Here is a 23,473-nt window from a genome sequence, read left to right as displayed (position 1 = left end):
GTGTGTACAGCTCGCTCTGCCTGACTCACAGCGGCCGAGGGAACCTCACTGCGTATCCGCGTTTCAATGCATTGGAAAAACTATAAACACTGGTAAAACGCATATTAAATTGTTTGCATCTGTAATTCCAATGGGTATGTGTGTAAGTGTCACCATGAAAGGACAAACGTGCTACAGCTTACACTCTATCACCCACGTATACTGCAGTGCTGTACAATAAGGTGACATATAGAATATACCATGATTACACTACAGGAACATACAGTGATACAGAAGGTGAGAGGACCCCGCTGACTACAGCTTATATCACTCACATATACTGCAGTGATGTACAATAAGGAGACATAGAATATACCATGATAAGCTGAGACATCACAGAGGTATGAGGTACAGTGTGTTGAGATTTGGATCATATAATGACCACTGTAGTGTAGCAGACGGACACTTTATAAGCTGCTGTCTAAGTAACGTATCTGTTAGAATAGAACTTGTATCGTTTACTCTCACTGTAACTGTTTTCATCTTCTTCAATGGCAAATTCCTACAGTGTGAGAGTAAAGGATGTATCTCTTCTGGGGCCTGATTCATTAAGGATCTTAACTTCAGAAACTTCTTATTTCAGTCTCCTGGACAAAACCATGTTACAATGCAAGGGGTGCAAACTAGTTCTGTTTTGCACATAAGTTAAATACTGACTGTTTTTTCATGTAGCACACAAATATCAACTTTAAATTTCAGTGTACAAATAAGCTATCAAGTATTTGTGTATTTTGAGAGGTAAGAGAACCCTGCTCGCAAGCTTACAATCTATAGGATCCTTAATGAATCAGGCCCCTGGTCTATAGTCAGTGACAAGTGCTGTATATATTGTATAGCACCATACTGTGTGTGGCAGTGCTCTGCTGCTGTTCTGGTTTTGACAGGGTTAATCTCTGGCTTAGAGGTTTATGAGGGTGTAATGTTGTAATAAGGGGCTTATGTCAGCCTCAGAGGTTTTAGATCTGACGCCTCTTGCTGCTCCCCTCCCATTAAGTATTAACACTAACCATGCCGAACATTTCCTAGAGAGAACGGACTAGGTTTACTTTACGTTGGATGATCAGCTGTACAGTATGTTTGGAAAGGTTTGTGAGGTGTGTTATGGTGATCCCAGGGACACACGAAGTTCAGAGGCGCTGATAGTCCAGGAGTGGAAGTAGACAAGGATAACAAGGGGTCCCTGGAGCTGGGTGGTGGTTCTGGGTTAGTTGCTATAGAAAATGCAGCACTAAGCTACTCAGGCAATTAGATTTGTAGGATGATGGCCCAGTAGAGGAAACTACATATGAGGGAGCGAAGGAGGCGGCTCGGATGAAGGAGAGAAGGAGGCGGCACAGATGAGAATGAGGCGGCACGGATGAGAATGAGACGGCTCGGATGAAGGAGAAGCGAGAGAAGGAAGCGGTTCGGGCGAGCGAGAGATGGGCGCGGCTCGGGCAAGGGAGAGAAGGAGGCGGCTCGGGCAAAGGAGAGAAGGAGGCGGCACGGGCAAAGGAGAGAAGGAGGCTACACAGGATGAAAAAGAGAAGGAGGCGGCTCGGGCGAGGGAGAGAAGGAAGCGGCTAGGGCGAGGGAGAGAAGGAGGCGGCTCGGATGAAGGAGAAGCGAGAGAAGGAAGCGGTTCGGGCGAGCGAGAGATGGGCGCGGCTCGGGCGAGGGAAAGAAGGAGGCGGCTCGGGCGAAGGAGAGAAGGAGGCGGCACGGTCAAAGGAGAGAAGGAGGCGGCTCAGATGAAGGAGAGAAGGAGGCTACACAGGATGAAAAAGAGAAGGAGGCGGCTCGGGCGAGGGAGAGAAGGAAGCGGCTAGGGCGAGGGAGAGAAGGAGGCGGTGTGGATGAGAAGGAGGCCATGCAGACAATGGAGCAAAGGAGGTGGCACAGATCAGGAAAGGAAGGAAGCTACGCGGACAAAGGAGCGAATGAGACTGCGGACGGAGGAGCGAAGGAGGCGGCGCGGACGATGGAGGCGGCGCGGACGAAGGAGCGAAGGAGGCGGCGCGGACGGAGGAGTGAAGGATGCAGCACGGAGGAAGGGTTTTCGGCCTGTAAAGGGGCTCATCCCTGCACTGCAGTCGCTGCCAGTTATAGGCTCATGTTTACACCATTCAGTAACCAACAAAAACTTTGTTCTGGGAGTTGCTGGTGCACATTGGGCCTTTCGGGGTTAATGTGTTGGGCATAGTTACTGCATGAAACCAATTTGTTTCTCTGACACAATATCTGTCTCCAGTGATGTCTGTTACTTACCTCCATAATGAATGTGTCTGAATGAAGTGATGGGACAGCGAGTTACAATATATCGGGGGTCTCTCAATCACTCTCTGCTCGGTTATGACAGTTCAGCATCAGTCACAGTATTATTATTATTATTATTATTATTAATTTTTATTTATAGGGAGCCACAAAGTATCCGTAGTGCCGTACAAGGACAAACAATGGCACAGTACAAGGTGAAACAGCACAGTACAAGTAACAGTAAGCACTATAACTCTGGGGGCTCAGGCACAGCATGAAAGAGGGAGGGAGGGGAAAAGTGAGTATAGGCAGGTAACTATGGCCCAAGAGTGTGGGCACGGATGACAGGTTGAGAGTCACTGAGGCGAGCGGAGAGAAGCGAAAGGAGACAGAGGGCAGAGGGACTGAGAGGAGGTGAGCTGAGTAGCTGGAGAGCGCAGTTAAAAGTGATGGAAACAGAAGGTAGGAGAGCCCTGCTCAAAGGAGCGAACAATCTAAAGGGAGGGGAAGACAGACAGACACATGGATGAGACGGAGAGACGGGAGGAAGGGGAAGAAGGGATGAGAAGAGAGGTAGCCGACCGGTGGAAGTTTAGGCATGAGACTGGAAGTCTTTAAGGAAAAGGTGCGTTTTTAATGTTCGTTTGAAAGAGGACAGATTAGGGGAAGTTCTGATGGAGCGGGGGAGCTTGTTCCAATGAAGGGGAGCGGCGCGGGAGAAGTCTTGGATACGTGCGTGAGAGGAGGTAATCAGAGGGGAAGAGAGGCGACGATCGTTGGACGATCGCAGTGAGCGGGAGGGAGTGTGAAAAGAGATAAGGTTAGAGATGTAGGGAGCAGTGGAGTTGGCGAGGGCCTTGTAAGTGAGAGTGAGGAGCTTGAAAAGGATTCTGTAGGGGAAGGGGAGCCAGTGAAGGGCTTGGTAGAGTGGGGATACAGAGGTGGAACGGCGAGAGAGGAAAATAAGCCTAGCAGCGGCGTTAAGTACAGATCTAAGGGGAGCGAGATGAGAGAGGGGGAGGCCGATAAGGAGAAGGTTGCAGTAGTCCAAGCGGGAGATAATCAGAGAGTGGACGAGAGATTTGGTGGCATCCTGGGAGAGGAAGGGCCGAATGCGGGCAATGTTGCGAAGCTGGAAACGGCAGGATTTGGCGAGAGAGTGAATGTGAGGGGCAAAGGAGAGAGAGGAGTCGAGGATGACACCTAGGCAGCGGAGTTGGGGAACAGGGGAGATAGATGAGTTGTCAACAGTGATGGAGAGGTCAGAGGGGAAGGAGGTACGAGAGGGAGGAAAGACAATGAGTTCAGTTTTAGCAAGATTGAGTTTAAGAAATCTAGAGGACATCCAGGAGGAGATGGCAGAGAGGCATGCGGATACCCTGGAAAGAAGGGAGGGAGAGAGATCAGGAGAGGAAAGGTAGAGTTGAGTGTCATCAGCATAAAGGTGGTACTTGAGGCCGAAGGAGCTGATGAGTGCACCCAGAGAAGAGGTGTATAGTGAGAATAGTAAGGGTCCAAGGACAGAGCCCTGAGGGACCCCGACTATAAGGGAGGAAGAAGGGGAGAGAGAATCAGAGGTGGAAACAGAAGGAACGGTCGGCAAGGTAAGAGGCGAACCAGAAGAGGAGGGTACCGGAGAGGTCAATGGACTGAAGGGTGTGAAGCAGGAGGGGGTGGTCAACGGTACAGTAGCCTGTATGAGCCAGTACCCCAAGGTACAATCAATCAGTACATCAGTAAGGTCCATTGATAGCGTCAGTCTCTTTCCCAGATGTTCATTACTGGCAGTGCCAGAACCCCACCCTGTGTGTGCAGGGACCCCTCCCTCTATACACACGGGGCCACACGTGGCTTTTATCAGCCCTGACTGCTCCCTGACACCAGCTGCACCTCCTGTATACACCCAAACGGGACTCCGAGAACCCAGAATGGGGTGATGTATATCCCGTAATCTGCTTAGATTTAGTCACAGCTCTGCCAGATCCATACTTCTCAGTAGTTATCTCTGTAACCATCTGATAGTTATACTCCTAGGTAATAATTAGAGATGGGGGTCGTTATATGGGATAACTACTGCTGCACCTGTACCCTCTTCCCTTATTGCTCTATCTGCCCTTCCTGTTCTCATTTGTCCACCTGGAACACAAACAAGGTCCCCAAAACCTGGCAGTCCCTGATCAGTGTGCAGAGCTCAGTGTGCAGAGCTCAGAGTACAGAGCTCAGAGTACAGAGCTCAGTATTCAAAGCGTTCTATATGTTCTAGAGCTGGCGGATTCTGGATGATGTTTGATCCACACAGGATGAGGTTTATGGCTGACCACAAGGGAACATTCTGAATTATCACGGGGTTCGTGGGCATAAATGAGGACATTAGGACTTGTTACGGTGTTTCTGGATCTTGGTTTTGTGAGGCTGAACCTTTGTGTGTCGTTGTCCCGGATGATTCCTTCTATACACGGCTCGTTGACATAGACTTACCGCAATGCCCTTACGCCATGTTCTCTCGCCCTCTGTCCTGATGGGTGAAGCTCTGAGCCTGGTATTAGTGGGCAGCACTGTGTCCACCATCTAGGGCAATGGAATACTTACATGTGGGACTCTAGTCCTTATCTATCTGTCCGATATCGAGGCCTTAATGCAAACTGTTCAGTATCCGCACTAAAACTGAGCCTCATAAACTGCAGGATTCAGTACCACCCTCTGCCCTCTATATCCCCCTATCCACTCCCCTCTAAAACGCTCTCATTTGGGTGTGATAAGGAAAATAACACAGTAAATATAATCCATTGTACACAGTTCTGTTGGAGGGGTGACAGTGACCCTGAGAATAAAGTACAATCATTCATCGGATATCACTGGGGTTACATCATATAATCTCAGCTGGAGGTGACATCGGCCACGTGTGGGTTATTGGAGGGTATAAGGATCACACACTGCAATCTTGGATACACGTTAATAATTTTCTTTACTAGTACATGGAAAACCCACCTGGCCCCGGCGTCAGCTGAGTGACTGTAATTCCCAGAGAACCGTCAATCACAGAGCGATTATTAATACTAATCTCAGCAGCCCGCACACATTGATCTGATACCCGCTGTATAGTGTAATATTGTACCCCCATGTCTGCCCAGCATATTATACTGAATGGCTGCATGGTCGGAGAGGATTATCTGCTGGGAAGAGGGATAGATGTCCGGTTTTATTGTGCCCACATAGGGAGGACACTGTACCCTCCTATGTAAGGGGGGCGTCCTCCTTCAAGTAATGTGGCCCCTTAGTAGTCATTGCTTGGTGACCACATGTGAGCAGCCTGCACTACATGTGACCACATTGTGCTACATATTAGCACCCTGCACTACCTGTGACCACATTGTGCTACATATTAGCACCCTGCACTACCTGTGAGCACCCTGCACTACGTGTGAGCGCCCTGCACAACGTGTGAGCACCCTGCACTACGTGTGAGCACCCTGCACTACGTGTGAGCACCCTGCACTACGTGTGAGCGCCCTGCACTACGTGTGAGCACCCTGCACTACGTGTGAGCGCCCTGCACTACGTGTGAGCGCCCTGCACAACGTGTGAGCACCCTGCACTACGTGTGAGCGCCCTGCACTACGTGTGAGCGCCCTGCACTACGTGTGAGCGCCCTGCACTACGTGTGAGCGCCCTGCACTACGTGTGAGCGCCCTGCACAACGTGTGAGCACCCTGCACTACGTGTGAGCGCCGTACACTACGTGTGAGCGCCGTACAATACGTGTGAGCACCCTGCACTACGTGTGAGCACCCTGCACTACGTGTGAGCACCCTGCACTACGTGTGAGCACCCTGCACTACGTGTGAGCACCCTGCACTACGTGTGAGCACCGTACACTACGTGTGAGCACCCTGCACTACGTGTGAGCACCGTACACTACGTGTGAGCACCGTACACTACGTGTGAGCACCCTGCACTACGTGTGAGCACCCTGCACTACGTGTGAGCACCGTATACTACGTGTGAGCACCGTATACTACGTGTGAGCACCCTGCACTACGTGTGAGCACCCTGCACTACGTGTGAGCACCGTATACTACGTGTGAGCACCCTGCACTACGTGTGAGCACCCTGCACTACGTGTGAGCACCCTGCACTACGTGTGAGCACCCTGCACTACGTGTGAGCACCGTACACTACGTGTGAGCACCGTGCACTACGTGTGAGCACCCTGCACTACGTGTGAGCATAGTGCACCCTGCACTACGTGTGAGCACCCTGCACTACGTGTGAGCGCCCCTGCACTACGTGTGAGCATAGTGCACCCCTGCACTACGTGTGAGCGCCCTGCACTACGTGTGAGCACCCTGCACTACGTGTGAGCACCGTACACTACGTGTGAGCACCGTACATTACAGAATACATTAAACAGGCAGAGATGGGGCGGTCATAATGCCCAGATAATCTCAGGTGTACCCTCATGTGCTGCGGTGGGTGGTTGTTGGTATTGTACACGTTTGAGGCATTATCATATTTTATTATGTGTAGAATCCCCCGATTTTTGGTGGATCGATGCCACAGCAGGAACCAAAACGTATTCTTTTGGACAGATTTTATTTGCAGTGTCAAGATGTATAAAATAACAAAACAAACCCCCCACGGTATAATGTGTGTGGGTACCGCACAAATAGATTACTGATATTGATGTTGGAATGTGACCTGCCCAAAATGTGTCAGCCCAGGGGTGAGACCAGCCTCAGCAGGGAATTATAAAGTAAAACTTTAGTAATAATAATAATATGATGTTTCTGGGCTGCCCTTTGTCCTTCTAGTACATGCTGATCGCTGTTTCTGACCGTGATCGTCTGGCAGAAGTTCGACCGCGCGGCTCACACGTAACATCTTGGGCTGATTCCCCCCCCCCCCCCCCCCCCCAGTAGCATCTACCCCAAGTGGACCACAGAGAGAACCTTAGTAGATGTTGTGTTATTATATGAAGATCTTACATCCTTGTTATACTGAACTACAACAGATTAATTCTAAATATGTCCTATTGCCCTATAAAGCACCGTACTGTAACCTTAATAATCACTGTCCGCACCTGTAATAGTCTCATTCCTTTCTGTAGAATGTATCACTAGATTATATAATTACATAGTTACAGTGAGATAATAACTGAGCTACAGCAGTTCTGTTCCTGGCACATTAACCATATATATATTAATATACACACACGAGCAGTATTGTGTCAGCTGTAATTACAGACACCTCTGGCACCAGGTCTCTGCGGAATATCCTGCACTATAAATACCACTTACCTGAATCTATCGGTCCTCCGACTCTCTGATACCTGCTGCGTCAGAGCCACAACACCTAAATAACTAACCAGCTCCTCCATCCCTAGTCCAGTGTACCCCGGCTTCACTATAGTGACCGCTAGTGAGAATATCTGTAGATTGTGATGGATGTTGGTTGTTCAATGCAGATTTTGTAGAGTGTAATGGAGTATTTCCTCCCACCTCCACTCTAACTACCAAGAGACATTCCACAAGTCATACCGATGATTTATTAGCTGCTTATGTCAGGATGTAAAGTGTAACCACTCGGCTATTTATCTATGTATTATAATTTGTGTTGTTAGTGTTATTATCTTTTATATATAGAGCGCTGACCTATTACTCAGCGCTATACATTGAGGGCATCATTACATAAACAAATAACATACATACATACATACAGTGACATGCAACAGAGTGTATAGATGGCCCTGTCCTGAAAAGCTTACAATCTAGAGGTGCGGGGAAAACATAAGACATAAGGTAGCAGAACAACAATAGCTTATGGTGTTAAGGAAAGTGGGTGTGGCTACTGTGAGGCGTCAGAATTATCAGACGCCAATAATAACGCTGCTACTGGCGCCTGGTGTTTCTGTGCAGCTGCCAATGGGGGTACGCGGACGGTGGAAACATTAACTAGCACCATAACTGTCTTTCACCTGTTATCCTAACCAAGCCTCCTTCCTGTGCTGGCTCAGGGTCCAGCAGCTGAACTGACTGTATCCAGCAGCTGATCTAACTGTATCCAGCAGCTGAGCTGACTGTATCCAGCAGGACAATTTGTACAACGGGATATATCTGTATGTGACAGTAAGCTGTATAGCTGGGGATATATCTGTATGTGACAGGATGGGCATTACTCTGCCACCCGGTTCCTTTTTGGATCTCAGTACAATTTATTTGGATTTCCTTTCGTCAGTAAGCCACCATTACCGACCACTCCTACTGAGACACTCCAGACACTCACCGACTTGCGTACTATTTGTAGCAGTTGACTGCTGCCACCACCAGGCTCCCTCACCACCCACACCTGGAACCTCATACATCTGGGTAGCTGGTATTGCTGCTGCAGTGCCTCTTTGCTGTGGGCTGACTGGTACCTCCTGACCACTTACTGTGGATCAAGACTGCTGGGTAGCGAGCAGAATGTTGACACAGAAACAGTCGGTGAACGGATTAGAGTGTTATCTATTGGTCACGGGGTACAATAGGCGTCAGGCAGAATCTTGAAGCAGTGATGGTCTATTGCTCTTAAAGTGTCCTTATAATGACCAGTTAGAGGTGCTGGTGATCATCAGAGGTACAGATAGAATAGAAAAAGACAGCTAATTTTATACAGTTAATGGAACATTTTGGCAGGGGGTAATCCAGCCCCGAGCCCATACCCGGCACCACCAAGTCTGAGCTATCACATTCAGGACATGATTCGTTGATTCAAGGAATGCAAAACTTTTTTTTTTTTTTTTAAACAAATGGAAAATGCCAGCAGGTACAACCGTTTGTAACAAGAAGAGGATCTCAAGAGACGTTTCTAGTTGAATACGGTACTAAGTACACTGCTTACATGGCACTTGCCCTATGCAGACAGACATAACACACTGCAAAACATATAACGTCCCATCAGAACGCACAGAGTAAAATAACTCTTAAATACGCAAACACCTGTTAATAATATAATCATTAATGAAAAAACAGTTATCATGATTTTATTAACGTCTAATGTACATAAACTACATTGTTACAGTTGCTCCTGATTACAAACACATGTTGTAGCTGTATACACAGCCGTCATCGCTAGTAATCAGCACTTACACCCGACCTGTAGCTGGAGCAAGTGATACGACTGAAAATCACGTACCTTAGAGATGCCCAGAGCTTGAATCAGATGAATGTACTTGTGCACTGGTCCATTCATGCACAAAGCAATTTTACGCAAAATACGTTCCTTAATGAATCGGACCCACCCAATGTTTAGCATCAGGATGCAATTTATCCTCTAAACTTGGTGTGACAGGGTGGACCACCTATGCCACCCTGTCTATTGCGGCTGGGCTTACTTTGCCAATGTTCCCTTTTTATTATCCTAAGTTCGCCCTTTTGCCGCAGTGGAAGGGGCTTACAAATGCTGCCACCACTGGACTCCTTACAGGCATTCAGTACCGGATTTCTTTTGGGTAACTGACGCTGCGAGTGTACCCCGTTACTGGTGTACCTGGGCTGGTACTCCTGACCTCTTACTATAGATCAGGGTTGCTGTCGACAACTTTTAATACAAAACAGTGCTGTTTTTATACACATTTGAGCGCAACCTCACTGGATAAGCCAGCTCCCTGAGGTCTGAATTATTTTTTAGAATCAGGATGCAGTTTGTTTATCCAAACATGGATTTACATGCAATTCAAAGCTAACAATATTTACACTTATCTGTGATATCCTATAACTTGCTGTGATGTCCTGCATCACATGATGTTTACAATGTTCAGAAAGGTTTGGACAAAAGGCCACAACGACCCCCTGCTGGGCCTTTGGCCAGAGCAGGCATTTGACTCTTCATCAAAAAGCTTAGTTAGCATTTCCTACTATTAGACTCCCTCCCCACATATGCCTAATCGGAGATTTCCTCTAGCAAACTTACAAACCCCAAACAATGACACTTCTATACAAAACACATCCCAATGTAACAAAAGTGCATTTCAATTTATACATTGGTGCCTGAACCTCTGATTTAAATACATTTCTACAATAAATTATTTCCACATGATCCAGCCACAAATAAGTTATTTATCAGTGATCCAGTCGCACTTAATTTTAATATTAACACGAATTACATCAATCTGTGATTTACCGAATGACTTGCTGTTTCATTATTCAGATAGTTTCCCTTTATTTCTAACACACAGGATACAAAGGATAATGACCCTTCCAGACTTAATGATGTGCTGGTCAATCTTGCACCAAATGCTTCATTAACTTGGGATTTCCTTTCTCAAAAAAATGTTACAGAAACAAATTGTGTCCAAAATGGCATACTACCTCTGAAATCAATATATGTCCAATGATATACAGCAGATGCACCGCGCCACTGTTTGACATACTTTGGCTGGATCACTTATAAATAACTTATTGTATAAAATTATTTCAATTGGTGGAGCACTGCACCCATGTATATCATTGCAAATTAACTGATTTTTGCATTAGAAATGTATTGATTTCTGATGCAGTAGGCATATTTGGAGGAAATGTGTTTTTGTAAGAAAGGAAGAAAGGAAATTTCATGCTAATTAGGCCTTTTCAATTGTGAGTGACCAAGACCTCATTTAGCCTCAATGCACAGAAGGGGGTCGTTTCATAGAGAGATAGGAAACCTAACAGCAAGTAATTTAGGAAATGACAGATTGATGTAAATTTTGTTATGTTTAAATTACATTTAATTCCTAATTTAGAGAACATATTCCATCCTGATGCTAATCATTGAATGTAATATCTCAGACTTTGTGGTGCCTGGTAGGAGATGGGGCTGGGTTACCCTCTGCCAATATGTGTGTCAGAAACTGTATATAAAGAGCTCTGTTTGACCATATAATGTATTATACCATCTGTACTTCTGTATGATCACTAGCACCTCCAACTAGTGTGTAATGGTCCCTGTAAGGACCCTTGAGCAAATAAACATCACTGCTTCAAGATTCTGCCTGACGCCTATCGTCTGCTGTATCCTGGGACCGACAGATAGGAGCTTACAATCCGTTCCCCATCTGTTCTGTGTTGAACCCAGTGTCTCTGTGTTAACGTCCTGCCCGCTACCCAACGCCGTGAAGGAGCCTAGTGGTGATTCTCCTACAACTATTGCACAGTTGACATTCGCAGTCAGCGAGTGTTTGGTGGCAGATGACACCGATAGGAGCTGTCAGTAACTGAGCTGTGCAGGAAGAGCATCCCGTCATCCTTCTTCTCCTAACAGGACCGAGTGGATAAGTAAGCCCATACGGTCGCTCATACATTATACAATAAGTTGTTTCTAAGTCATCTGGCCACACTATATGTCTCACATCCCCTTGTTATACAGGTCTGCCGTATATATCCCACATCACCTTGTAATACTGGTCTGTCTATATATCCCACATCACCTTGTAAATAGTCTGTCTATATATCCCACATTACCTTGTAATACAGGTCTGTCTATATATCCCACATCATCTTGTAATACAGGTCTGTCTATATATCCCACATTATCTTGTAATACAGGTCTGTCTATATATCCCACATCACCTTGTAATACAGGTCTGTCTATATATCCCACATCATCTTGTAATACAGGTCTGTCTATATATCCCACATTATCTTGTAATACAGGTCTGTCTATATATCCCACATCACCTTGTAATACAGGTCTGTCTATATATCCCACATCATCTTGTAATACAGGTCTGTCTATATATCCCACATCAGCTATAATATTGTTCTCTTTATCTATATGAGGATATATTTCTGTTTGAAGCACACATGTGCTGGTCTGTGTACACGGTGTTTCCATGTGATATTGTAGTTGTGGGTCCTTGACTATGTTCGGACACTACATGTAACATTCCTCTCTTATCAGCTGCGCCAACGCCTGCCTGTGTCACCGGGCAAAGTGCACCGGCATACTGCTCACATTCCTGGATATATATTATACAGCACTACTGCTTGCTGTCCGGTAATGGGACATAAAGTGTGTGTGTGTGTGTGTATATGTATATATATATATATATATATATATATATATAATGTGTAGAGTGACACAGTGGCTGGCATTGCTGATTCCAGCCAGGGCACTGTGTATTGTGGGTTTCCCTGGAGGCTCTAGGGCAGGGACTGATGGGAATGATGCCGTATTCTCTGGATATCGCTGCGTAATTTGGTGGCGCTATATAAATAAATAACACTTATTTTGCATTTCTGATGTGATCTGGATAAAGAAATAAGTCTGAACGTTTTACTTAGTTCAGGCTGTTCCGGGTCCTGTCAGTGCTTGGAATGTGAATGGAATGTATCGGGAAGAGTTAATCCTGAGATTGTAGTGTAAATCCAATCTGTGTGTCACACCCCTGTGTTAGTGAACTCCCTGACACCAAGGTAAACATGTTATTCCTAGTAGTACCATGCTGGGAGTGAAGTTCTCACTTATCTCCTGTCAGCCTTCTGTAAGCATGGATTACTCCCTGTCACTCCCTGTAGTACATAACAAGAGCCGCAGACCCTCTGATTACTCCCCGTCACTCCCTGTAGTACATAACAAGAGCCGCAGACCCTCTGATTACTCCCTGTCACTCCCTGTAGTACATAACAAGAGCCGCAGACCCTCTGATTACTCCCTGTCACTCCCTGTAGTACATAACAAGAGCCGCAGACCCTCTGATTACTCCCTGTCACTCCCTGTAGTACATAACAAGAGCCGCAGACCCTCTGATTACTCCCTGTCACTCCCTGTAGTACATAACAAGAGCCGCAGACCCTCTGATTACTCCCCGTCACTCCCTGTAGTACATAACAAGAGCCGCAGACCCTCTGATTACTCCCTGTCACTCCCTGTAGTACATAACAAGAGCCGCAGACCCGCTGATTACTCCCTGTCACTCCCTGTAGTACATAACAAGAGCCGCAGACCCTCTGATTACTCCCTGTCACTCCCTGTAGTACATAACAAGAGCCGCAGACCCTCTGATTACTCCCCGTCACTCCCTGTAGTACATAACAAGAGCCGCAGACCCTCTGATTACTCCCTGTCACACCCTGTAGTACATAACAAGAGCCGCAGACCCTCTGATTACTCCCTGTCACTCCCTGTAGTACATAACAAGAGCCGCAGACCCTCTGATTACTCCCTGTCACTCCCTGTAGTACATAACAAGAGCCGCAGACCCTCTGATTACTCCCTGTCACTCCCTGTAGTACATAACAAGAGCCGCAGACCCTCTGATTACTCCCTGTCACTCCCTGTAGTACATAACAAGAGCCGCAGACCCTCTGATTACTCCCTGTCACTCCCTGTAGTACATAACAAGAGCCGCAGACCCTCTGATTACTCCCTGTCACTCCCTGTAGTACATAACAAGAGCCGCAGACCCTCTGATTACTCCCTGTCACTCCCTGTAGTACATAACAAGAGCCGCAGACCCGCTGATTACTCCCTGTCACTCCCTGTAGTACATAACAAGAGCCGCAGACCCGCTGATTACTCCCTGTCACTCCCTGTAGTACATAACAAGAGCCGCAGACCCTCTGATTACATAACAAGAGCCGCAGACCCTCTGATTACTCCCTGTCACTCCCTGTAGTACATAACAAGAGCCGCAGACCCTCTGATTACTCCCCGTCACTCCCTGTAGTACATAACAAGAGCCGCAGACCCGCTGATTACTCCCCGTCACTCCCTGTAGTACATAACAAGAGCCGCAGACCCTCTGATTACTCCCTGTCACTCCCTGTAGTACATAACAAGAGCCGCAGACCCTCTGAATACTCCCCGTCACTCCCTGTAGTACATAACAAGAGCCGCAGACCCTCTGATTACTCCCTGTCACTCCCTGTAGTACATAACAAGAGCCGCAGACCCTCTGATTACTCCCTGTCACTCCCTGTAGTACATAACAAGAGCCGCAGACCCTCTGATTACTCCCTGTCACTCCCTGTAGTACATAACAAGAGCCGCAGACCCTCTGAATACTCCCCGTCACTCCCTGTAGTACATAACAAGAGCCGCAGACCCGCTGATTACTCCCTGTCACTCCCTGTAGTACATAACAAGAGCCGCAGACCCGCTGATTACTCCCTGTCACTCCCTGTAGTACATAACAAGAGCCGCAGACCCTCTGATTACTCCCTGTCACTCCCTGTAGTACATAACAAGAGCCGCAGACCCTCTGATTACTCCCTGTCACTCCCTGTAGTACATAACAAGAGCCGCAGACCCTCTGATTACTCTCTGTCACTCCCTGTAGTACATAACAAGAGCCGCAGACCCGCTGATTACTCCCTGTCACTCCCTGTAGTACATAACAAGAGCTGCAGACCCTCTGATTACTCCCTGTCACTCCCTGTAGTACATAACAAGAGCCGCAGACCCTCTGATTACTCCCTGTCACTCCCTGTAGTACATAACAAGAGCCGCAGACCCTCTGATTACTCCCTGTCACTCCCTGTAGTACATAACAAGAGCCGCAGACCCTCTGATTACTCCCTGTCACTCCCTGTAGTACATAACAAGAGCCGCAGACCCTCTGATTACTCCCCGTCACTCCCTGTAGTACATAACAAGAGCCGCAGACCCTCTGATTACTCCCCGTCACTCCCTGTAGTACATAACAAGAGCCGCAGACCCTCTGATTACTCCCTGTCACTCCCTGTAGTACATAACAAGAGCCGCAGACCCGCTGATTACTCCCTGTCACTCCCTGTAGTACATAACAAGAGCCGCAGACCCTCTGATTACTCCCTGTCACTCCCTGTAGTACATAACAAGAGCCGCAGACCCTCTGATTACTCCCCGTCACTCCCTGTAGTACATAACAAGAGCCGCAGACCCTCTGATTACTCCCTGTCACTCCCTGTAGTACATAACAAGAGCCGCAGACCCTCTGATTACTCCCCGTCACTCCCTGTAGTACATAACAAGAGCCGCAGACCCTCTGATTACTCCCCGTCACACCCTGTAGTACATAACAAGAGCCGCAGACCCTCTGATTACTCCCTGTCACTCCCTGTAGTACATAACAAGAGCCGCAGACCCTCTGATTACTCCCTGTCACTCCCTGTAGTACATAACAAGAGCCGCAGACCCTCTGATTACTCCCTGTCACTCCCTGTAGTACATAACAAGAGCCGCAGACCCTCTGATTACTCCCTGTCACTCCCTGTAGTACATAACAAGAGCCGCAGACCCTCTGATTACTCCCTGTCACTCCCTGTAGTACATAACAAGAGCCGCAGACCCTCTGATTACTCCCTGTCACTCCCTGTAGTACATAACAAGAGCCGCAGACCCTCTGATTACTCCCTGTCACTCCCTGTAGTACATAACAAGAGCCGCAGACCCTCTGATTACTCCCTGTCACTCCCTGTAGTACATAACAAGAGCCGCAGACCCGCTGATTACTCCCTGTCACTCCCTGTAGTACATAACAAGAGCCGCAGACCCTCTGATTACATAACAAGAGCCGCAGACCCTCTGATTACTCCCTGTCACTCCCTGTAGTACATAACAAGAGCCGCAGACCCTCTGATTACTCCCCGTCACTCCCTGTAGTACATAACAAGAGCCGCAGACCCTCTGATTACTCCCTGTCACTCCCTGTAGTACATAACAAGAGCCGCAGACCCTCTGAATACTCCCCGTCACTCCCTGTAGTACATAACAAGAGCCGCAGACCCGCTGATTACTCCCTGTCACTCCCTGTAGTACATAACAAGAGCCGCAGACCCGCTGATTACTCCCTGTCACTCCCTGTAGTACATAACAAGAGCCGCAGACCCTCTGATTACTCCCTGTCACTCCCTGTAGTACATAACAAGAGCCGCAGACCCTCTGATTACTCCCTGTCACTCCCTGTAGTACATAACAAGAGCCGCAGACCCTCTGATTACTCTCTGTCACTCCCTGTAGTACATAACAAGAGCCGCAGACCCGCTGATTACTCCCTGTCACTCCCTGTAGTACATAACAAGAGCTGCAGACCCTCTGATTACTCCCTGTCACTCCCTGTAGTACATAACAAGAGCCGCAGACCCTCTGATTACTCCCTGTCACTCCCTGTAGTACATAACAAGAGCCGCAGACCCTCTGATTACTCCCTGTCACTCCCTGTAGTACATAACAAGAGCCGCAGACCCTCTGATTACTCCCTGTCACTCCCTGTAGTACATAACAAGAGCCGCAGACCCTCTGATTACTCCCCGTCACTCCCTGTAGTACATAACAAGAGCCGCAGACCCTCTGATTACTCCCCGTCACTCCCTGTAGTACATAACAAGAGCCGCAGACCCTCTGATTACTCCCTGTCACTCCCTGTAGTACATAACAAGAGCCGCAGACCCGCTGATTACTCCCTGTCACTCCCTGTAGTACATAACAAGAGCCGCAGACCCTCTGATTACTCCCTGTCACTCCCTGTAGTACATAACAAGAGCCGCAGACCCTCTGATTACTCCCCGTCACTCCCTGTAGTACATAACAAGAGCCGCAGACCCTCTGATTACTCCCTGTCACTCCCTGTAGTACATAACAAGAGCCGCAGACCCTCTGATTACTCCCCGTCACTCCCTGTAGTACATAACAAGAGCCGCAGACCCTCTGATTACTCCCCGTCACACCCTGTAGTACATAACAAGAGCCGCAGACCCTCTGATTACTCCCTGTCACTCCCTGTAGTACATAACAAGAGCCGCAGACCCTCTGATTACTCCCTGTCACTCCCTGTAGTACATAACAAGAGCCGCAGACCCTCTGATTACTCCCTGTCACTCCCTGTAGTACATAACAAGAGCCGCAGACCCTCTGATTACTCCCTGTCACTCCCTGTAGTACATAACAAGAGCCGCAGACCCTCTGATTACTCCCTGTCACTCCCTGTAGTACATAACAAGAGCCGCAGACCCTCTGATTACTCCCTGTCACTCCCTGTAGTACATAACAAGAGCCGCAGACCCTCTGATTACTCCCTGTCACTCCCTGTAGTACATAACAAGAGCCGCAGACCCTCTGATTACTCCCTGTCACTCCCTGTAGTACATAACAAGAGCCGCAGACCCGCTGATTACTCCCTGTCACTCCCTGTAGTACATAACAAGAGCCGCAGACCCTCTGATTACATAACAAGAGCCGCAGACCCTCTGATTACTCCCTGTCACTCCCTGTAGTACATAACAAGAGCCGCAGACCCTCTGATTACTCCCCGTCACTCCCTGTAGTACATAACAAGAGCCGCAGACCCGCTGATTACTCCCCGTCACTCCCTGTAGTACATAACAAGAGCCGCAGACCCTCTGATTACTCCCTGTCACTCCCTGTAGTACATAACAAGAGCCGCAGACCCTCTGAATACTCCCCGTCACTCCCTGTAGTACATAACAAGAGCCGCAGACCCTCTGATTACTCCCTGTCACTCCCTGTAGTACATAACAAGAGCCGCAGACCCTCTGATTACTCCCTGTCACTCCCTGTAGTACATAACAAGAGCCGCAGACCCTCTGATTACTCCCTGTCACTCCCTGTAGTACATAACAAGAGCCGCAGACCCTCTGAATACTCCCCGTCACTCCCTGTAGTACATAACAAGAGCCGCAGACCCGCTGATTACTCCCTGTCACTCCCTGTAGTACATAACAAGAGCCGCAGACCCGCTGATTACTCCCTGTCACTCCCTGTAGTACATAACAAGAGCCGCAGACCCTCTGATTACTCCCTGTCACTCCCTGTAGTACATAACAAGAGCCGCAGACCCTCTGATTACTCCCTGTCACTCCCTGTAGTACATAACAAGAGCCGCAGACCCTCTGATTACTCTCTGTCACTCCCTGTAGTACATAACAAGAGCCGCAGACCCGCTGATTACTCCCTGTCACTCCCTGTAGTACATAACAAGAGCCGCAGACCCTCTGATTACTCCCTGTCACTCCCTGTAGTACATAACAAGAGCCGCAGACCCTCTGATTACTCCCTGTCACTCCCTGTAGTACATAACAAGAGCCGCAGACCCTCTGATTACTCCCTGTCACTCCCTGTAGTACATAACAAGAGCCGCAGACCCTCTGATTACTCCCTGTCACTCCCTGTAGTACATAACAAGAGCCGCAGACCCTCTGATTACTCCCTGTCACTCCCTGTAGTACATAACAAGAGCCGCAGACCCTCTGATTACTCCCTGTCACTCCCTGTAGTACATAACAAGAGCCGCAGACCCGCTGATTACTCCCTGTCACTCCCTGTAGTACATAACAAGAGCCGCAGACCCGCTGATTACTCCCTGTCACTCCCTGTAGTACATAACAAGAGCCGCAGACCCTCTGATTACATAACAAGAGCCGCAGACCCTCTGATTACTCCCTGTCACTCCCTGTAGTACATAACAAGAGCCGCAGACCCTCTGATTACTCCCCGTCACTCCCTGTAGTACATAACAAGAGCCGCAGACCCGCTGATTACTCCCCGTCACTCCCTGTAGTACATAACAAGAGCCGCAGACCCTCTGATTACTCCCTGTCACTCCCTGTAGTACATAACAAGAGCCGCAGACCCTCTGAATACTCCCCGTCACTCCCTGTAGTACATAACAAGAGCCGCAGACCCTCTGATTACTCCCTGTCACTCCCTGTAGTACATAACAAGAGCCGCAGACCCTCTGATTACTCCCTGTCACTCCCTGTAGTACATAACAAGAGCCGCAGACCCTCTGATTACTCCCTGTCACTCCCTGTAGTACATAACAAGAGCCGCAGACCCTCTGAATACTCCCCGTCACTCCCTGTAGTACATAACAAGAGCCGCAGACCCGCTGATTACTCCCTGTCACTCCCTGTAGTACATAACAAGAGCCGCAGACCCGCTGATTACTCCCTGTCACTCCCTGTAGTACATAACAAGAGCCGCAGACCCTCTGATTACTCCCTGTCACTCCCTGTAGTACATAACAAGAGCCGCAGACCCTCTGATTACTCCCTGTCACTCCCTGTAGTACATAACAAGAGCCGCAGACCCTCTGATTACTCTCTGTCACTCCCTGTAGTACATAACAAGAGCCGCAGACCCGCTGATTACTCCCTGTCACTCCCTGTAGTACATAACAAGAGCTGCAGACCCTCTGATTACTCCCTGTCACTCCCTGTAGTACATAACAAGAGCCGCAGACCCTCTGATTACTCCCTGTCACTCCCTGTAGTACATAACAAGAGCCGCAGACCCTCTGATTACTCCCTGTCACTCCCTGTAGTACATAACAAGAGCCGCAGACCCTCTGATTACTCCCTGTCACTCCCTGTAGTACATAACAAGAGCCACAGACCCTCTGATTACATAACAAGAGCCGCAGACCCTCTGATTACTCCCTGTCACTCCCTGTAGTACATAACAAGAGCCGCAGACCCGCTGATTACTCCCCGTCACTCCCTGTAGTACATAACAAGAGCCGCAGACCCTCTGATTACTCCCCGTCACTCCCTGTAGTACATAACAAGAGCCGCAGACCCTCTGATTACTCCCCGTCACTCCCTGTAGTACATAACAAGAGCCGCAGACCCTCTGATTACTCCCCGTCACTCTCTGTAGTACATAACAAGAGCCGCAGACCCTCTGATTACTCCCCGTCACTCCCTGTAGTACATAACAAGAGCCGCAGACCCTCTGATTACTCCCCGTCACTCTCTGTAGTACATAACAAGAGCCGCAGACCCTCTGATTACTCCCCGTCACTCTCTGTAGTCCATAACAAGAGCCGCAGACCCTCTGAATACTCCCCGTCACTCCCTGTAGTACATAACAAGAGCCGCAGACCCTCTGATTACTCCCCGTCACTCTCTGTAGTACATAACAAGAGCCGCAGACCCTCTGATTACTCCCTGTCACTCCCTGTAGTACATAACAAGAGCCGCAGACCCGCTGATTACTCCCCGTCACTCCCTGTAGTACATAACAAGAGCCGCAGACCCTCTGATTACTCCCAGTCATCTTCTGTAGTACATAACAAGAGCCGCAGACCCGCTGATTACTCCCTGTCACTCCCTGTAGTACATAACAAGAGCCGCAGACCCTCTGATTACTCCCTGTCACTCCCTGTAGTACATAACAAGAGCCACAGGCTGTTTTCTAATCTCATATTCTGCAGTCTCTATGGCGTCCTAAACTGTCCAACTGCGCAGCCACAGCTGTTACGTTCTGCTCACAATGAACACGTCGCACTGTCGGTCTTCCTATTATAGTGATCACAAAACAGAAGTGAAAGCACCTCTATGATAGCTGGAGACTCGGATTGTCCCATAATAAAGCAAATCAGTCTTGACCGAGGCACATTATATGGTTTCCTGGGACTAGCCCTCCCCATACACACACACACACCACCCCACACCTCTTCCCCAGAAGTAATTATAACTCTACAACATGTTATTCAGGAGGTGATTATATTTGTACATCTATAGTCTATTTACTTCCCATCTGGTGATTATAGATCTGTGGTTTATTTACTTCCCCTTATTGGTTATTGTTCTGTGACTTATATACTCCCCATCTGGTGATTGATAATTACATATATGTATGTAGTTGTGTGCAGTCCTGACTTTGCAGCCCCCATATGCCTATCAGCAATCATCGGCCATGATGGATAATGTGATCGTAAGATTTCCACAGCTCTGTTATCGGCCTAGGCGCATTCATCTTCCGTCCACACCCAGCGCCCACAGTGACCCTGAGAGATCCTTCCGCTCTGCCCACCACCAAACGGCCGGGTCTCCTCCAATCTGTCCAATGAAATCATCGTGCTGTGTGCTTCTTAGATGTTCCTTATTATATGAGAATCTGGCTTTAATCTATCAGCCATTCTGGAGCAGACTTCACTATTATATTTTATCAATTCCAGGTGCGGCATCGCCAGTCTGGACAGATCATGGTGCTGAAGATGAACAAGATGATGAGTAACCGGGCAAACATGCTCCGAGAGGTGCAGCTAATGAACCGACTATGTCACCCCAACATCCTGAGGTAGGTGACACCCCCACATCCTGAGGCTGGTGTCACCCCCCCACATCCTGAGGCTGGTGTCACCCCCCCCCCCCCCCCCCCCCACATCCTGAGGCTGGTGTCACCCCCCCCCCCCCCCACATCCTGGGGCTGGTGTCACCCCCCACATCCTGAGGTAGATGGTTTAGTGAGTATGAGAAGATTTGTGCAGACAGATTCATCCTGTCCATTACCGGTGACATCACCTCTGATTGTAGGATGTCCGCTCTTAACCACTGAGCCTCATATATGGTGCATGTAGCGTTTAAGATTCTCCCACTAACCTTTCTGTCTTTCTCTCCATTAGGTTCATGGGTGTCTGTGTCCAGCAGGGGCAGCTTCACGCACTCACAGAGGTAAGTTGAAATTAGGGCTGATCATTTTAGGGGTGATCGCGGGTCATTTCTGTAGAGTGGGGTCGCCACATTGTATGCTGTCTGTCTCATTGTAGGGGTGTTTCTAATGTCTCTTCATATCACCTGTTTCATATAACGCCTGTTAGCGCTGCCATTTTTTCTACTGATAAATGTAATATATACACTACATGGGGTGCGCTGATTTTTCTTTACTTGAGGTCTGATTGCACTGTGGTAGAATTAGGTACTTGGTTACTAGCATTGGCTTTGGTGCCCAGTCCTTCTGTTCTGTGGCATCATTTTGAATCTCTACCCTTTCCTGCGCATGCCAATCCTGTATATCGAACACATAGGCTCATTATTGCACTTACCCCTCACCCCCCTTCCCGCAGTGACGAACTTCTCCATCATCCACCCATCATCCGCTGCATCCACATGTGACCTACAGATAGGACCATCATCTGTACATACACAGGACATCGCGCGTGGGGGCGACGTTCATGCAGAACCTCCAGCAATTAATATGTATGTGTGAGAGGATGGACCGTCTATGCCACCCTGTCTGTTGCTGCTAGGGACCAGCTAGGCTAACTTAGCCACCGTTCCCTTTTAGTTTCCGAAACGCGCCCTCTCACAGCAGTAGGAAGGGCTTACAAATGCTGCCACCACTGGACTCCTTACTGGCATCCAGAACCGGGTATCTTCTGGATAACTGATGCTGCGAGTGTACCCCGTTACTGGTGTACCTGGGCTGATACCCCTGAACTCTTCCTATGGATGCCTGGTCCAAACCACAGAAAAAGCCGGGAACGGATTCGATTTTGGGTCTAATTTGTAGTTCACAGGATAAGAGAAGTTTCCAAGAAGGTCTATGAAGCAAGTGATGTTTATTTACTCACCCTGGTTGAAGGTACCAGGGAGCAGGTCAGATTGAACATGAAGCACAATTTCCAATACAAGGCAGTGCTTTTTATACAGATCTGAACACAGCCTCACAGGGTAAGCCAGCCCACTGAGGTCTGAGCTCTTTTTAGAATCGGGATGCAATTTGTTTACCCAAACATGGATTTACATGCAATGCAAAGCTAACAATATTTACACTTATCTGTGATATTCTCAAACTTGCTGTGATTTCCTGCATCTTATTCTGGACACAGGAAATCTAACAGCAGTCTAATTAAACCTTCCTGTGCATTCAGGTGCTGGACCCTCACACATCAAAAGGTCTAATTAACATGAGATTAACATGATCCCTTTATTCAGACGGTCGAGTATACACATTCCCAAAGGAAGGTACAAACCCCAAATAAGTCATTTCCCCACATCACGATACACAAAAGACTTTCTCCACAAAGGCTTATTGTATCAGATATGTACCTCAGAAATCATGCATTTCCTCTAGCAAGGGTAAAACAAACAAGTTTTTTCCCTGTCTGAGAAATAAAGATTTCCTTTACCAAAACATACACAATATCAAAAATAAGTGCATTGCAATTATATAAATAAGCGCCCTGTGTTATTTCCTTTAAATAAATTTATGCCATAAGTTACTTATAAGTGATCCAGACACAGTATGTATCTCTGTCTTTCCAGTATATTAATGGTGGGAACCTGGAGCAGGTTCTGCAGAGTACAGACCCCCTGTCCTGGACTGTACGTGTGAAGTTAAGTCTGGATATCGCCAGAGGTCTACACTACCTGCACTCTAAAGGCGTCTTCCACCGGGACCTCACCTCCAAGGTAACCGCCCCATAATGTCTGTTCACTTACAGCTCTCTACTGTGTCC

The 23,473-nt window shown here is 48.1% G+C and overlaps 1 protein-coding gene across 3 annotated transcripts in view; it reads left to right on the top strand.

Moving 5' to 3' along the window:
• Nucleotides 1-23,473, top strand: part of LOC142102431 (uncharacterized) — a 48,240-nt gene that overhangs the window by 13,611 nt on the left and 11,156 nt on the right. For all 3 annotated transcript variants that reach the window (XM_075187334.1, XM_075187333.1, XM_075187332.1), the window contains 3 exons: nt 21,191-21,312; nt 21,638-21,686; nt 23,280-23,426. In XM_075187334.1, coding sequence (XP_075043435.1) covers nt 21,191-21,312; nt 21,638-21,686; nt 23,280-23,426 — 318 coding nt within the window. The remainder of the gene's footprint in view (nt 1-21,190; nt 21,313-21,637; nt 21,687-23,279; nt 23,427-23,473) is intronic.

This window comes from Mixophyes fleayi, chromosome 1 (assembly GCF_038048845.1).
Source record: "Mixophyes fleayi isolate aMixFle1 chromosome 1, aMixFle1.hap1, whole genome shotgun sequence".
NCBI lineage: Eukaryota > Metazoa > Chordata > Amphibia > Anura > Limnodynastidae > Mixophyes > Mixophyes fleayi.
The sequence above is the reverse complement of the archived record's forward strand: the minus strand, read 5'-3'. Positions and strand labels throughout refer to the sequence as shown.